We start from the raw sequence: 18321 nt of genomic DNA on the forward strand, positions 1-18321 counted from the left end.
ATTGCTGAAAGTGTTTATCAGCTGTAGGAGATTCCTGGTGGAATTATTAGAGTCACTTACTTGTACTATCATATCATCTTCAAATAAGGATATGCTAACGTCTTCCTTTCTAACTTATATCATCACCTTGATCACCTTCAAATTTTGTACTGCGCTAGCTAAGACTTCAAGTACCTTTTTGAATAGATATGGAGAGAGTAGATGACCTTGCCTTGTTCCTGATTTTGGTGGAATTTCTTTGAGTTTCTCTCCATTAGATTGATATTGGGTATGGGCTTGCTGTAAACTGCCTTTATTATATTGATGTCTGTTCCTTATATCCCTAATCTCACAAGGAGTTTCATCAAGGAGTATTGGATTTTTGTGAGGAGCCTTTTCCACATCTAATACAATGATCATGTAGCTCTTTTCTTTCAATTTGATTATATGGTAGATTACGTTTATCAATTCATAGATGCTGAACACAGATCCTACATCTGTGGGATGAAGCTGAGTGAATGATTTTTGATATATTCTTTGACTTATTTTCCAATTATTGTATTGAAAAATCTTGTACCTATGTTCATAAGGGAAATGGGTCTGTAATTAATTCTCTTCCCAGTGTCTTCCCTGTGGTTTGAATATCAGGGTAAAACAAATTCAGAAATCTCCCTTCTGTTTCTATTTTGTGAAACAACTTGAGGGATATCTGTGTCACTCTTTCTTTGCAAATGTGATAATATTCTGCACTAAAATCATTTATACCTGAGCTTCATGTTTACTTTTTCCTTTTTAGTTATTAGAACTTGAATTACTGCTTCTACTCCATTAGGAGTTGTCAGACTGTTTAAATTGCTCATCTAATTTTTATTTAACTTCATTGGGAATTATATATCAAGAAAATGTCCACTATGTTTAGATTTTCCAATTTGGTAGAATACAGGTTTTTTTAAGTATGTCCTTCTGACTATGGATTTCTTCGGTGTTTGTTGCTATGTCCCTCCCTTTTACCTCTACTTTTTGTTAATTTAGATTTAATCCTCAATGACAAACTAGGGTGTTGGTGGTTTTTTACTTTTGCTTTCAGATTTTCAGATTTTCACACAGATTCTGTGCTGCACATTGATGTGAACTGTTTGTTCTCTGATTATATTTCTTTCACTTTGTCCCGAAAGTTTTCATAATTATACAGTACCAGAGATTAGCATTTGAACTTTGCACAAGGATAGCTATCCTATCAGGATGTGACAGTCTGTATTAAAAGGTCAGTCCCTTTCCTTGAGATATGTAAATGTCTATCTGGGGATATTCCTTCAAATGTCATTCCCATCCAAATCACAGAATTACTACTTTAGCTAAAATCATTATGCTACCTTTCAGTACCCATAATAAGAAATGTTTAATTTGCAGATTCAGAGAATCAAAAGAATTAATCATTTAAGGAAATGAGTGTTCTAAATTAATGGAGATCATAAAAAATAATACAAGCACTGCGTGTCCTACAAATCGTTTTGTTATGGAGGGAAAATAACCACTAAGGCGCAGAGACAAGCAGATGCCAATAGCATTTACTTCATGAAGGGAAATCTGTAATGCAGGAGATTACCATGGAAAACCCTAACAGTTTTGACTCTCACCCATAATATGAAAGAAAGTATATCTCAGTCCTTGAAAGCAGCCTTCCTCCATGACTCTATATTCAGGTGTGCCTTAATATTTACTGTAGAAGATCCTTAAGTAGATCTAACCCATTTCCCTTACAGTTAAGTTAGTATAAGACATTTTAAACCTTAGCTTCCATGTCCACTTAATGCTATTGGGGCTTGGAGAACTGACGTGATTTATATTTCCATCCACAGTATGCGCATCCATATTTCTTTGAATTTCAATGAATAGTTGTGAATTCCATTGTATTATCAACACAGTGCTGATGACATTTATGAAGCAAGCATGACATTCTTACATCAAGACACTTGAGGAAGGATGAGATCAAGAGAAAATAGTCTAATCTGAGATAAAGATGTACAACATTTGAATAAATATTATTTTACAAAGTGATTTTGTCATTATGCCATTTAAAAAAAAGCCTGCACATCACTTTTAAAGAAAAGCATACTCTCTATTTCTTACTTAAGCTGTAGAAAAGCTCTAGTTGCCTGGAAAATCAAAAAGAGTCAGTAAGTGTGCTCAGACGAGGTGTCAATTGACCATCTGCACAAGATGCTGGAGTCCCTGACCTCTTTAGACAACAACGACCTCAGATGAACTCAGCTATAATGAAATGAATTAAAGTGGGTCTCGGTTTTAGATAGTGCCTTAACTCCACAAAAATCAAGTATCATGGAGTTGTTTGCTTTCTGACGACCTCTGTAAAGCTCTCTGATAGAGAATGGCTAAGTCCTGTTTGAAACCTCTCTGTAAACGTCTAACACTGTGTTGCCCTGAGCTCTCCATCGGCAGTTTCATCATGCCCTCAGAGATATGGAATGTCTGACCTGAGTGTTTCAACCTATCCTTTTCTTAAATCCACTTAGCTGTGAAATAAAGCAATGAAAGAGATGGGTCTTTGTTCTTTGATCAGAACAGAAGGTGAATTATCTTTGTCTAAAGCAGTAATAATGTAATCTTAAAAGTATTTAACATGGGATATTCAGAATCTCCTTCCTTGGCTCATCTCTGTCTTGAACTCCTTGTCCAATGTTAAGTTTTTAATTAATCTGCTCCTGTTTTCAGTTGAGGGAAGAATATTTAATACACAGATTTGGATGAAAGATACTGCATGTGACGGACTTGCTTATGTTGATGGCTATGTTCATGCTGCCCACAGGGACTGAAGGAGCAGTATTTGGGCACTCTGTGGAAACACCTCACGTCAGAGCAGAGCCATCTCAAGACCTCAGGTGAGTGCTTCTTCTACACTGTGGTTCTTCTCATATTGTACTACCTTTGACACATGAATAAGTTAAAATGTGCTTGTGCTAAGAACTTGTACAAAAAAAAATCACCATCTCATAATTTTATATTAACCAGACATTTGACTCAAGGTAGTGAGTTACTCTAACTTATTTGTTTTCCTAAACATATATGACATGTACACACACACATACACACACACACACACACACACACAGCACACATACACAAACAAATACACATACACACATACACACACAGTACAGCACACACATACACACAGAACAGCACATATATATGCATGCACACACACACACACACACATATACACTAAAGACAAAGAGTTTTTTTTTCTTTTCTTTTTTTCAGAGCTGGGGACAGAACCCAGGGCCTTGCGCTCGCTAGGCAAGTGCTCTACCACTGAGCTAAATCCCCAACCCCAAGACAAAGAGTTTTAAAAATGAAAAGAGGCAGCTATCAGGGAAGTTCAGGTTTAGAAGAGTACTGTTTAAATTAGGCATTCTGGAAAATTAGACATAGATGAGATTCAGGATATAAATAAATCAGGCATAAGTGGGATAGAGTAAGAAAAGCCAAGAGAAAATAGGAAAGGATCCAGGCATATGAAGGAGGGGAATGAAGAGACAGACAGACAATACAATCAACACATAGACATGCTTGGCACTGCCATGGTACTGCAGTCTAAACTCCCCAGTGCTGCATTGTATCTAAGAGCATCGAGGCCATGTAAAGGTACACTGTGAGGTACCAACATAATGGAGATATCTCTCAAGACAATCGTGACAACTTTGATTAAAAATTATTAAGAAAAAGAATATTCATAACTACTTCAATAGACATTCTTTTTTATTTTTACACTCCAGATTTTATTCCTCTCTGGGTTCACCTTCCACCTGTTCCACATTTCATACCCCCATCCCACCCCCTACACTTCTCCCCCACTGTCTCCACGAGGATGTCCCCACTCCACTCACCACACCAGACCTCTAAACTCCCTGGGGCCTCCAGTCTCTTGAGGATTAGGTGCACCTTCTCTGATCACAGACCCAGCAGTCCTCTGCGGTATATGTGTTAGGGACCTCATATCAAGTGGTGTATACTGCCTAGTTGGTAATCCAGTGACTGAGAGATCTCAGGGGTTCAGGTTAAATTAAGACTGCCAGTCCTCCTACAGGGTCGCCCTCCTCCTCGGCTTCTTCCAGCTTTTCCCTAATTCAAACACAGGGGTCAGCAGCTTCTATTCGTTGCAAGTACACATATCTGCATCTGACTCGCTCAGCTGCTTGTTGGGTCTTTCGCTCCATAGCCTCAGTAGTAATGCCAGGCCCTGGCGCCTCCCCTTGAGCTGCACATTCTTAACAAATAAATTATCATTTGATGAAATAAGATGGGTTCCTTAAATTCTGTTAGGGAAATTATACTCCAAAATGTATCTGTTGCAGTGGCTTCATAAAAGGCAACAATAATGACACAAAGAAAGTGCACATTGAAATCACTGCTGTTAGATAAGTATTTAGGAGACAGAATCTCTTGATGGTTCAGTGCAAGTCCCGGACATGTTCACCAAAGGATATGAGTACACAAAACTATATTTGTGTAGGAGCTATTCATGACATAGAACATGTTTGTGTCCCCAGTGTTGTGGGAGAGAAGGGGTGGGGTTAGGAAGAGCTTGTGACTTTCTAGCCACCAGCCTAGTTAGAGGTTCAAGAAGAGGGTTTGTCTCACGGAATAAAGCATTAAGTGATAGAGCAGTAAGTGATAAGAACCCAGTGATCTTCTCTAGTTTCTACACATGTGTGCATAAATGTCTATGTGAGTACACACATACATGCTGGCACAGTACATATACTACAAATACATATGCTCCCCCCCACATACACTCTTTATTTCTTAAGTCATTATTTAGCTTTTGTCATTGCATATCAGAAATATGGTCAATAGAAAACAGAAAATACACATCTGCCCTGCTGCTGGGCGTGGCCAGTTCGGGAGGCAGAACGTGGAGAGAGTTTGACTGCACTTATCCCATACTACCTGCAAAGTGGGTGCTGGGCTTCAGGGAAGCGCCAAGACCCAACACAATGTGAGACACGAGAAAGCCCGAGTTGGTTCGGGGGTTTCGGGCTTTTTGGACATCCAGGCGCTGCTGGGAGTTGTGGAAGAACAGAGGTGGTGGGGGGTGGGAGTTCTGCATGCTGGGTAGGGACAGCATCTAGCTTTGGGCAGGGGAGCACGGGGAGATGGGGTGGGACTACTGCTTGTCCCAGTGATGATTGTCCTTAGCTTGGTGGATGCAGGCTGCAAGTGCAGAGAGGCCTACTACGGTAGGTTCAGCTATGGCTCTGTAGGCGAAGACCTTCTGAGTGTTCCCCATGGCAGTGGTACATGAAAGAAACAGTCCGTGTTTATCCACATCGTTTCCTGGCTGTTCATTGTAGAAAATGGATACATATTGTACCATATCCACTTCTTAGGGTGGACCTGAGTTTAAATACCCTTTGCAGGGAGGAAGGTCTGGGGAAGGAAGCTTATTGGCTAAGCCTCAGTGCCTATAGGTATCTCATTAGCACGGAGAACTCTGCTCTGGTCTACATGACCACAGGTCATGTTTTCTTATGTGGAGAATGTGGCACATGTTCCAGGCCGGGAATCTGGCACGGAGCGGGGAGTTGCCTAAGCCTCAGGTGTGTGTCCACCAAGTCTCCAGGTCTCAACCTGCTCTACCATACCAAGCTTCCTGACACAGATTTTATTGCCCCACAAATAGAGTTAATTTTTTAAAAATAAAAATTTCCTCTCTTATACAATGCATCCCATATTTTGCCCTCACTCCATTCCTCCTAGTCCTCCCCCTCCATGTATCTTCTTTCCCATATACATTCTCCCTCCATTTCCTCTTCAGGGAAGAGCAGGTCTTCAAGAAACTACAGAACTAGACAAGAAACTATGCGAAGTTCCTGGGGGTTAATGACCAACAGCCGAGTTAGTGAAAAACAGCCTTCATATTGAGGCTGGGCAAGGCAACCCAAAAGGATGAAAAGAGTCTCAAGAGAGGCAAAAGAGTCAGAAATACACCTGCTCTTATTCTTCCAACTCTCACAAAAACACCAAGCTAATGGCCTAACATATACGCAGAACCTAGAGAAGACCCATTCAGGGCCCCTTTAGTCTCTGTGAGCCCATATTCACGCTGCTTAGTTGATGCAGTAGGTCGCATTCTCCTGATGTCCTCCACTTCGTCTGACTCCTGCAGTCTTTCCTCCCGCTCTTCTGTGGAATCCCCATACTCCAATGAAGGGACACAATGGAGACCTCCAATTTAGGCTCTGTCTTCATTTCTGCCTAATGTCTGGCTGTGGTTCTCTGCACACGCTCCCATCTGCTGCCAGAGGAAGCCTCTCTAATGAGAATTGGACAAGACTACAAGTATAGTTTCGAATTTGGCAAGGTCTATGAGTATAGCAGAATATCACTGATTTTTTCCCAGTTGTGTTTGGTTCTATCATAGGTCTCTGGACTATGCCTTCTCGTGTCCCTGCCCTTCCGGCAGGGTAGGGTACGGGTTCTCTTTCCCGGCATATGCCTCACATTAAACCAAACATGTGCTGGCCACTTCCGCAAGCTCTGCACTGCCGTGCAGGCAGGAAAGATGGAAAACGGAGGGTTGTGGCTGGGATGATGTCCAGGTTTCTCTTTCAGAGGCTCGCAGAGAACCTTCTCTCACATGTGCAGAATGAGTTAAAACATTTAATACAAAAAACAAACACTTTTACAATAACAATTTTTCAGAATTTGTGGTAATGTTTTTTTTTTTTACTTTTCTTCTGTCTAATCAAGAAACATAGATTCAATAATCTATTGAATATTACCAGGAAGTCATTAATTTCTTAATTTTTAATTTCACACAAATTAATAGGTACACCTTATATGCAAAAACTGGATAGATTGGTAGTGTTAAAGGCGGTGCATAAGCCACATTTTTTAAACATACTTTTAGTCTTGAGGGTTTGTCTCGGAAAAAAACAATAAGTGGCTGAACGGAACACTCAATAATCCTCTCTTTCTTCCATAAATGTGTGTTCAAATGTATGTGTGAGCATATACATACATACATACATACATACATACATACATACATATATGTTCATGCATACTAGGTATGCTACAAACACGTAAATCACACACACACACACACACACACACACACACACCACACTACCTTTAGGAATGTAGAATTTTTGGTATAACTATGATTGTTCTCCACGTAAGATAGTACATAAGATGTCTGGTCTGCAGGTTCCGCACATTCCTTGCTTATTCTTAGTATTTTAACAAACAGTAATGCATCCTGTATGTTATAGTGTGATAGATAACTGTCAGCTTTAATAATTGTAGCAAGATGACTTTAAATAATGAGATGGTGACTAAATTAATGTGGTGTAAGAAATATAATCTCCTCAGGGTGCACATGAATATCATTAATGCCGGTTGTTGTAGACCAGTCTTAGTTTCCATGTACAATAAGTCCATGTTCTTACTCAAATTAAATATAAACACAGCTGACTTCTAGAATGGTGAAAAGGACTGAATAGTAGGGAGAAGGTAGACCTACAAATCTGTTGGTCAAGGGATTCCAGTTAGAAGATGTGCAGGTATCCCTTTCCAAAGCAGAAGGCTCCCAGACAATCATGACATAAAACGGAGAAGAAATGACTTGTGGTGTTGCCATCATGGAGAAACAGTGAAGGCATTATAGCCTGGCTGTATTTAATCTGATTTCTGCAATGCACAGTATTTTCACGTCAACAAATATTCCTAGTACTCTGTAGTAGACATGTGTTTTTCTTTCCATTTAAGTATTAAAATTAATTGAAATTTGTCATTCAACCATGTGTGTATAATTAGGATATACCTAAATATAAAAGACACATATTAGAAGGGATTCATTTGTTAGTTTCATAGTCCTAAGATAAGCATCTTGGTTCTTTCATTTTACTATGTGTATATATATATATATATATATATATATATATATATATGTATGTATGTTGTATCATCTTATGAAAAATCGATCACTATAGGAATAGCACCACCTATGGCTTTAAGTGGTCTGCAAATGTCTCAACATTTACAAATGGAAGTGTGAAATAAATTACAGGTTGTATTTGATGTTTCTAATTTTTCTCTTTTGACCATCCATTACTTTAATATTGGATAGGCTTGACTTACCATCTACTGCCAAAATAAACTGACTACTCCTAAGATGAATGTTACTAATTTAAATTTCAAAATGGAAGCAGAAGCAAAGTGCGGTGATAATTGGGCTATTTAATTATTCATGTGCATACAAAATTTAAAGCAGAGTCTCTGAGACCTTGACATATATTGCTGTCAATTTTCAATTCCGGGCAACAGAAAGTACTCTTGGCTGATGAACGCTAATCAAGCAAGTCAAATGGGTTGGCTGCATAAGAAAGCAGTGCACAGACATAATGTTGTTCTCAAGAATAAGTCTTCATAGGATACAATAAAGTATAAATATACGCTCAAAAAATGTGATTTCTACAGTTTATTCAGCAGATTTAATGATTATATAATATATTCTGAGTTTTATACTAGGTTTCATGAAAACTTTAGATTCCCACTTAAAGCCTTTGTTTTTCGTTTAATTTTAGATGTTATTACTTCATATTAGAGACTCATGTAGGAAAAATACTATTAAGTACAGCAAAATATTGATAAAGGTATATATGTGTGTGTTTTATTATTGTGTATGGCGTTTGTGTTTGTTAGGTATTATGACAAAATGCCTAGGTATTTGTTACAATGTTTATTGTTTTTCCATCAAAAAAATTAGTCAGTTGCTGTCCAGTCTCACCAACACTTGGTGCTAGCAATTTTAGACATGCTAGGGCTGTTTCTGTTCTGTTTGCTATCATCCAATGGCCTTGTTTTGTTTTGTTTTGTTTTATTTTTTTTGGGGGGGTGGCCATTTTGAGTCATTTTATTCTCCATCGGCCTTTTTTTTAATTGGATACTTTATTTATTTACATTTTAAATGTTATCCCCTTTTCCCAGTGGCTAATAACATGGCTCCCTTTCATGCACATATCTGACAACCATGAATCTTTCCTGATGTGTTCACATATTCGATAAATATTAGGGGACCTTCTAAATATCTTGGTAGCATCTGTGATATATTATGTTATGCATATTATTTCTCAGTCCATTATGTACTCATTTTATTGGGGGTTATTTAGAAAGTATATTTTAATATAAACCTTTACATTACAATTACAATATGATCACATATTTAATTATGCACTAATCATGACACGTATGGCCTGTGACACTTTTAATCTCTCAAGCTACCAAAGGTATTTTCATTGAAAAGCCTTATGATTTCAGCTATTCTGTGGTACTGTGTGGTAGAAACCGAAGTTTATTCTGTCATACAAATATCCAGTTATTCTAGTATTATTTGCTATAAACATATTGCTTTCTTCTCTAGGTAGCTTCCTTGCCCTGGTGAAGGTCAAATGTTTGTACAATAAAACAATCTGTTTGTGAAATTGGTTTTACTTCGCTGTACCGACTGCTGTGCTGTGTCGCTTCTGTCTGTGTCGGTACCGCAGCTCTGTAGTCAGTTTTTCAATTTTTTAACACTGTACTTTGTCAAGATTGCTTGCACTAGCATAATAATCCTGAGAACCAATCACCATAATATTTAAGGGTGTTTTAGGTAACATATGGATAATTAGAGCACCTAGGCTTTAGTATCGGTGTAGTAATTATAGCTTAACTCTACAGTAATGCTCCAGCATTGAAATTAGTTTGTATTACATTACTTTAATTATATAGATAACCCACTATGAAAGAAATGGAAATATAACTTCATATTGCTAGAACTACCACATTCTGTTTTTAAAGTGCTTTAAGCTATAAGTAGATGGTTGATCACTAGAGAATTTAACAGCAACTGATATTTGAAGTAGAAAGAAATCATAGCCTCTTATTTCAATCCCTGTGTTGAATTCTCTCATTATATTGATATGACTTTTGCACTCAGTAATTAATTTTCACTAGTTTCTGCTTCAATTCCTGCTTTGCTCTTTGAGAGTAATTGGCATGACAATAGAATTTGCAGTAGCACGTTCAATGCAATCAACGGTTTTTTTTTCTATTTTGTCCTGTTATTAATATCATACCTCCTAGAAGTGCCTGGGAAATATCATTTTGAAATAATGAAGGGAATGCATAATTACACATCGTCCAGCCTATTTTAATAAGCTGCCGTGGCTGGTTACATGTTTCTTACTTCAAATCTTGGAAACTTTGTCTAAATCTATTTGTTCAATAACGTACTTTGCAGACTCTTGGAAAGTGTGGAGAAACTTTAGCTTAATTGCAGTGTTTGTCTAATTATAGCCAAAATATGAAAAACTTATTCTTCTTGTGGTTTACCTGACGGACAGCACTCAGTGGATAGAGCAGAGAACTGATTTCTCTATCTAACACAAGATATAAGAGACAATGAGTCACTCCAGACAGTTGAAGGACTTGCGCCTTTATGACATCCATACAATGACAAAAACAGAAGATAGGTAACTCAGATACTCTGTATATGTTCAAAATGAAATTTTCCCACTCACAAAAGTGCCAGTTGTAATTTGAATTGTTTAGGCTCTAGATCCATATGTAAGGTTAATATGTTATTATATGATTTTTCCCCATGAAATTTTATTTTTATGTATTTATTGTTATTCAGGAAAGCTTATCAGGATGTTTAAGATATATATATATATACATATATATATATATACTCTTTAACTAAATTCAGTTTTTGTAATTAGTTTGAAACTATTTGTGTATATTACTTGTTTAATCACTGCTTGTTATTCGAAACAGAATGTTACTTTAAAAACACTTGCATTTTTTTTACAATTATTACATTTAATTATATCAATACTAGCAAAGCATACAAGAGAGACTTATTTAATTCAAAGTCTTAATTACTTGGCACTTAGGCAGTTTGGCAGTACTGCAAAATTCCTACCATTTGTTAATGTTGAACATACCAGGTAATGCATAAATCAAATATTTAGCAATTACATGTCTTCAGAAAAAATCTTGTTGCTGATAAAATGAAAATCATCTCATATAACATAATTTACAAATTTAATCTTCCTTGCCCTAAGCCCAGTAAATTTCATTTTTCCCTCGACTTGAGTCACTGTTCCAAAAAGCTTTTCTGTTGGTATTTGGTCAATGGGAGCCTCATAGATCCAAGGCTGTTAAAAGGTTCTCAACTTTCTCTCAGACTTCATTCACCATGGATTTCTCTTGTTTTTTGTTTTTTTAATTATTTTTTTCTATTTTTGGTTGATTTTTTTGTTTTGTTTTGTTTTGTTAGTTAGTTAGTTAGTTAGTTAGTTAGTTAGTTAGTTAGTTAGTTTGTTACTCTTTGAAGCTTATACCCTCAACTAGTCTGAGAGATCTACCTCCTTTTCCAAGACTACTGACATATAACAAACAGGCATCCTACCATTCAACCTTGACCTTAGGTAGCAGAACACAGAACACTCTTTAACCATAATCCCTCTGTAGCTTTCTGTTCTATGAATAATCAAGCGATCGTTAGCAGGTAGAAGTAAATAATTATTGTCCATTTCTTTCCAATAGCCACTCTTTTATTTTTGTCCAAAGTTATTTTCACTACAGCAAAATGTCTCTATTCGATTTTCTAACAAGTCTGTAAATTCAGGAAATCCAAATGATCTCTATCAGTTTCTATGTCATTTGTGGTGGCATTTTGCTCATGAAGTGGATGTGAACACCCAATAGGTAAGAGGTCGTGGGGAAGGATTCAAGGATAGTGAAATATAGAGAAATAGACAAAGAGAGAAACAGAGTGAGAAGGGGGAGGAAGAGGGACACACACAGAGTGATACAGAGAGAGAGAGAGAGAGAGAGAGAGAGAGAGAGAGAGAGAGAGAGAGAGAGAGAGAGGTGACACAGAAAGAGACAGGAGAGGAGGGAGACAAAATGAGGAAGGAAAAAGCACAAAGTACAACCCTATGACTGGCTAGTCACACACTGACATACCATGTTACTCAAAGCTTATAGCAACAACACAAAACTCATCTCTCACCCCAAGGAAAATAAGATATTTTTTTTATTTTTTTATCAGATATATTTCTTTACTTACATTTCAAATGGTTTTCCCTTTCCTGGTTTCCTGTCCATAAGCCCCCATCCCCTCCCCCTCCCCCTCCCCCATATGGGTGTTTCCTCCATCCCACCCCCTTACTGTCCCACCCCCTGACATATTTCCCTGCACTGGGGGTCCAACCTTGGCAGGACCAAGGGCTTCCCCTTCTACTGGTGCCCCAATAAGGCTATTTTCTGCTACATATGCAGTTGGAGCCCTAGGTCAGTCCATGTATGGTCTTTTGGTAGTGGTTTAGTCCCTGGAAGCTCTGGTTATTTGGCATTGCTGTTCTTATGGGGTTTCAAGCCCCTTCAGCTCTTTCAATTCTTCCTCTAATTCCCCCAAACGGGGTCCTGTTCTCAGTTCAGTGATTTGCTGCTAGCATTGACCTCTGTATTGGACATACTCTGGATGTGTCTCTCAGGAGAGATCTATATCTGGTCCCTTTCAGCATGCACTTTTTAGCTTCATCAATCTTATCTAGTTTTGGTGGCTGTATCTATATGGGCCACATGTGGGGCAGGCTCTGAATGGCTATTCCTTCAGTAGCTGCTCTAAACTTTGCTTCCATATCCCCTCCTATGGATATTTTCCCCCCTTTCAAGAAGAAGTGGGAGCATTCGCATTTATCTAAATATAAGTGACAATAATCTGGGAGTATGGACTCAAACTTCACCCAAACCCCATATTTAAATGTGGAAATGCTTTCGTGGAGTGTTGTTGCTGTCGTTATTGTTATTGGATGGAAGAAAGTCAAAGCACCTTCCAGATAACACTAGTTGAAGGCTCAGTCTGATGGGTGCAGCGAATGGGGAAATTTGTCACAGGTTTGAGATGCCATCTCATGGCAGTCTTACTTTGAGCATTGCTGGAAAACTAGGCACTTCCAAAACTATTTACCTGATAGTCATGATGACCTTAGGAAGTACACGGAGACCGACAGTGATTGGCTACTAAGGGAGTTAAATATAGCCCAAGGTCATTTAACTCTGGGTCAATAACGTTCCTACGGGCTACCATTATGGAAGTTCTGTAAGTTGTTCAGACTAAGCTGAATCTTTAAGACAGATGTGAAATTGCTTGGTTCAAAAAGTAAACACTGTCGATTCAGAGCAGATGAACCGAGACATTGCCTCTAGCTGACATCCCTGAGCCCCCATCTTTACATATTTTGGGCAGAGGAACCTTAAATCAATAGTACTTTAGGGTAGGTCAGCCATGAGTATATTTGATGCATAAAATCAATCTATTACAATCATTTCCTGATTAATCATTTGATAGATTAATCTGAAGCACTCAGCATTCTCAATGTGTTTCATGTTATTACTAAATGTCAAACACAGCATAAATAAAGCCTTCGTAAATCTTATCTGCACAATTGGCTATTGAATATATGAGAAATAAACTTGACTTTTCAGAAATAGGTTGACTCGATTACTGGGCAAAATTAGTTTGTTTTTCCTTCTATTTAAATGTGTACAATGTTACCTTTTATTGAACACTGGAGTGATAATCTGTCTTAAGATATTAACATATTTTTAAGTATGTTCTTATCAGACTGCTATGAGAATGACTCGATCATACCAGCCATGAGTGAGTTCAATAATGAGAGGGTTAACAAAACTTAATATGGCATTGGCCACAGATTCCTCCTTGAGGCAGTGAGACATTGTATGTAAGGATTCTGAAATACGACTTCAAAATTCAGATTTTATGTTTTGGATAATGTGTGGAAAAGGTTAGTAGTAGGTTCTACCAAATAATGAGACTCTGAATTTCTTGGTCTGTTTTTATTTAAACAAGAAAATATAAGCACAGATTATAAACAGATTTTTTTTAAAGACTTAGAGCTTTAGATGCTAAAGTAAGCCATAGAGATAAAGGTTCAAGGTCATTTTCCTAAGATAAAATAAAATCAATATTTACCATTGTAGAAATCCTTTCTAAATGTAGAGGGGAATGTCTTCTTAGATCTCACCTTCAAGCCTGTATGTGTGGTTTCTCTGCTGAGACGTTGCTTTTCAGAGATGCATTTCATGAAGTTCTTTCTGCAAACAGCTCTGGGTCTTGTCTCAGAGGGATAAGGTCACTCTGGATCATGGTGATGGCAAGACGGAGAAAAGCCTTTTCCTGGTGCCCTGTGATGAAGAGAAATGAGGCAGCTCCATCAGCAACAGATCAGCTTACAAAAACAAACAAACACAAATCCAGCTGGCATCCACCAACTTCTCCTGCTTGGAATTTCATAACTACATCCTGATGACTTTTCCCCATGCTAATTTCCTTCCACAAACTGCTGTCATTTATTCTGAGACCATAGCGGTGAAGCATTGACGGTCACTCAACATGAAAACTATGATGCTTCTATGCTCATTTCCAGATTTTTAATGCACACTTTGAAAATTTTAAAGTTTACAAAAGTTCGAGGGCGCCCTCTTGAAGGATCGCATTAACGACCACAATAATAATGATTTCCATCGGGTTTTTATGTTCGCAAAACTGGAACTCTTTACTGAAAATTACGTACGTGTCAAATTATCCCAATTTATTTATTAAAACCCCATCATGAATATTGATAGTATATTAAAGATTTAAGCATGTAAACTCATGATGGCCTACTTTCTGAGCATGATAGAAAGAACCAGCATAGGGAAATGTTATTAAAGTCTTATACATGAGAGTAAATAATTGATAAGAACAAATGAAGATTTTATAATGAGCCAAAAAAAATAGATAAAGTAATGAAAGAGATTGTTTAAAACTTAACTGGGCTTGAAATCATTGTAACAAAATGTGAATGCCTATACTTATGCTGACAGTGTAAAGATAGTTAAATCTGGTTCACCAATGCTTTTTTTGTTCAGTTCCTTCTAACTTTTCTCTTTCATAAATGATATTTTGCTCTCCTTTAGGCTTGAATCACCTACCAGATCCTTGATAATGGAGGCTCCACGTGGGGTCCAGGTGAGTGCTGCTGCAGGTGACTTCAAGGCTACCTGCAGGAAGGAGCTGCATTTACAGTCCACAGAAGGAGAGGTGAGTCTCCAAGCAGGGCTGACCCTCAGCTTTGTAGTCACTTGAATCAGGTTCCAGGAGACAGGCTGAGCTGCTTCATGAGAAATTCCAAGCTTTGGAAACCCTGATACCTCTTCAAAACTGTATCCAATAAGCTCCTTCTACTTTCTACTTAAATGTACTCATTCTGAAGACACTTTTAAATAGACCTCCAAATTCTTGTTGCTTTGATGTTCGCTTTAAACATTAGAATGAAAGCAGCCCCTCTTTACCTGTCTCTTGGGAACTGTAGACTGGCTCTTCTAAAAGTTAATCGGCCTGTGCTGTTATAGTCAGAAAACAACACAAGTTTTTGGGAAGACTGCTGGTGCCCAACAGGATCACTATAGATAACAATAACTATATAAATATTTCAGAAGGCCTGAAGGCAAAATTTGGAAAGTTTTCACCATAGAAAAAGAATTCTCTACATAGCTAAGTACAGCTAACCCAATTTAAAAATTACACAGGTCACACATATGTGGAAAATTGTATAAGATCCACTAATTTCCATTTTCATACTTTTATATATCTGATTGAAATTAGTTTAGAGGAAAGGAAATGTTTTTCCTAAGTGCTTTCATGTTGGTTTGTTTATTTCTCTGCCCAAGATCAACAACACCACAAAAAGACAAAGTGATCACTTATCGAGAACGTAAGTCCCTCCCTTTAGGTAGATTCTAAGTTGCTTGTCCAGATCAGATACGATATCCAGGCATTAAAAGTAATAATTGAATTGAAGATGGAAGAATTGTACAGAAAATGCAAGGTTGTGCTATGAACAATCTCTGTCATTTGAGACAAAACGCCATGAGGAGCTGCAAATTTGGTGTGGAAGGAAACAGGAGTCAGAACTGTGAATGAAAAGTCTTAATGATAGGACCACATCCACAGGGCAATGACACACCACAACAAGCATGCTAGATGGACAGTTTTTATTCCAAAAATTGATTAACGTTTTCAAGGAAACAAATAGTGCGGATATCAGGTGATAAATGAAACAAACGGATCCCTGTTACAGACGATGGGCTGTGCTGAGTTCAAAGCTCTGGGGTATGATTCTAGTCACCGGATTGCATCTCAGAGCAGATGGATTGTGTGGCTTTATGGGGCAATACAGAGCAGACATACCAATTTCAGAGGTTGGAAAGTGAACAGCACAGTAACTGCATTGGCAGGACAGAGAGAGGTGGGCAAGCCCATCCGTGCTGCAACCTAGACAGGCTCGGGAATACGGTGTTTGTCTTCAGTATCTCAGTTCTTCTAGCATCCTGCCTTATGTTTCATCTCGATGAAAGCCAATCTCTTTCCAGCAGCCTGTGTGAATGGATTCATTAGGAAACTTGTCCCCTTTACATGAATGAAGAAGTTACCGAAGCATATAGTTAATATTTATTTCATCTCAGTTGTGGAACAAATATCCCACAGTGAGGGAATTGGATGTAAAACAGCTCTGAGCTTGTTCTTAACAGTGCAAGCTATGAGCAAGATCATTTGGAGCTCCTGGTGTTGGGGGACTAGTGCAGGCCATGCAAGATGTGTAACCTGGGGAAAGACCACAGGTTTTATATGGAATGAGAGGGGAAAAGGGAAGCTTTGAACAGTAGGAGTGACATGGTTCAGTTAGCATTTCTTGGAACTTCACCCCAGCATAGAGAACTAAATGGATGTGCACTGCAGCAAAGCCCCCAACAGAAGTCCGATAAGAAATGTCTAAGACAAGAAAGGAGGAAATTCTGCTCTCTCTTATCCTCCCTTCAACTTTGGGTTGTCTAGGCAACTCAGAGTTTATGATTAAGAAGAACAGAAGAATCAATGAGATAGCTTTAGTGATTAAAGGCACACGTCTGGTGACCTCAGTTCAACCCCCAGGGTAGAAGCAGAGAAAGAACTTTAGTCAGCATCCTCTGAGCTCAACATAGGTCCAGTGATACACACACACACACACACACACACACACACACACACACACACACACGGGGGGGGGGAGGAATACAAAATAATCAGTGTATTAGAAATTATTGAATAAGTGAAGTAGCCCCTCAAATGAAAGTATTAGTCAAATTGGTTGTCCAAACCAGCTAGCATTTAATAGATAATTTAAGCATGATGATATGTAGAATTATCTGTCCCTTGTCATGAATTCCTCAGTCACCTGATCTTTAGGCTGTGAGACTTTTCTGAATGTTTTAAAAATAATTTTACCCATTCTTTCACGAGCATTTTTATTTTTAAAAACAGGCGATGGGGTCTGTTTTTAATTAGTTCCCTCCCTCTTCAGCAACACCAACGCAGCCGATACTCTTCTTTCTCTATATAGTCTCCCGACACGACTAAGAAGCTGAATAGAAACCCTCTACGCGGCCGTTCATTTTCTGAGTGTATGCCATTGTTATTACTGCTGCCGTTTTTAATAACGGCTCTTTGAGCACATTATTCCATACCACATTTCATGTTGGAGGCCGGTTCTCAGAACGCCACCGCTCAAATTGGCCGACAGCAGCAGAGCCTGTGGACAAAGCACAGGCTTGTAATCTGTTCAAAACATCATGAACAGCAAGAGTCTCCATTGTCATGCGATGCTCTCTGGGAGGTTACCACGTTAGAATTAAATGATTTTTTTTTTCTTTTTCTATTTCTTCCTAGATTTTTCTAAATGCAGATTCAATCCGGCTGGGAAATCTACCAATCGGTTCCTTCTCTTCTTCACCCAGCTCTTCAAATTCTCGACAGACAGTGTATGAACTGTGCGTCTGCCCCAATGGCAAACTCTACCTTTCTCCGGCTGGGGTAGACTCCACCTGTCAGTCCAGTAGTAGCATTTGCTTGTGGAGCTGAAGCGACTGATTTCTCCTCACACCAGAATAGCCTTTTGTTCCCGTCCGTCTGCTTCACGGTTTTGCTCGGTTTCCCTTGTGATCAGTCCGGAGCGTCTTCAGATGGACCACAGAGCAAACTGTTCCAGGGTCCGCCGGGATTGGCCTTCACCTTTCCTAATTCACCATACTCAACACAAAGAGTGTGACTGGCTCGGCCATGGGAAAAATATTTAGGGCTGGAAACCTGGATCACGACCTTTGCTCGAAAGGGAGAATAATTTAGGTGCCTTTGCTACGTGGAGTGAAGCACACAGATTTTTG

General features: G+C 38.5%; 2 protein-coding genes across 1 annotated transcript in view; both read left to right on the top strand.

Annotated features, from left to right (window-relative positions):
• The window catches only part of Sgcz (sarcoglycan zeta), a 1078171-nt gene extending 1060152 nt beyond the window's left edge, over positions 1-18019 (top strand). The window contains exons 6-8 of the mRNA NM_001108875.2: positions 2807-2879; positions 15040-15163; positions 17828-18019. Of these exons, the coding sequence (NP_001102345.2) occupies positions 2807-2879; positions 15040-15163; positions 17828-18019 (389 nt within the window). The remainder of the gene's footprint in view (positions 1-2806; positions 2880-15039; positions 15164-17827) is intronic.
• The window catches only part of Erich1 (glutamate-rich 1), a gene marked incomplete at its 5' end in the record, with an annotated part of 52793804 nt that overhangs the window by 31934665 nt on the left and 20840818 nt on the right, over positions 1-18321 (top strand).

This window comes from Rattus norvegicus, chromosome 16 (genome assembly GCF_021556685.1).
Source record: "Rattus norvegicus strain SHRSP/BbbUtx chromosome 16, alternate assembly SHRSP_T2T, whole genome shotgun sequence".
In the NCBI taxonomy this organism is placed as follows: Eukaryota; Metazoa; Chordata; class Mammalia; order Rodentia; family Muridae; genus Rattus; species Rattus norvegicus.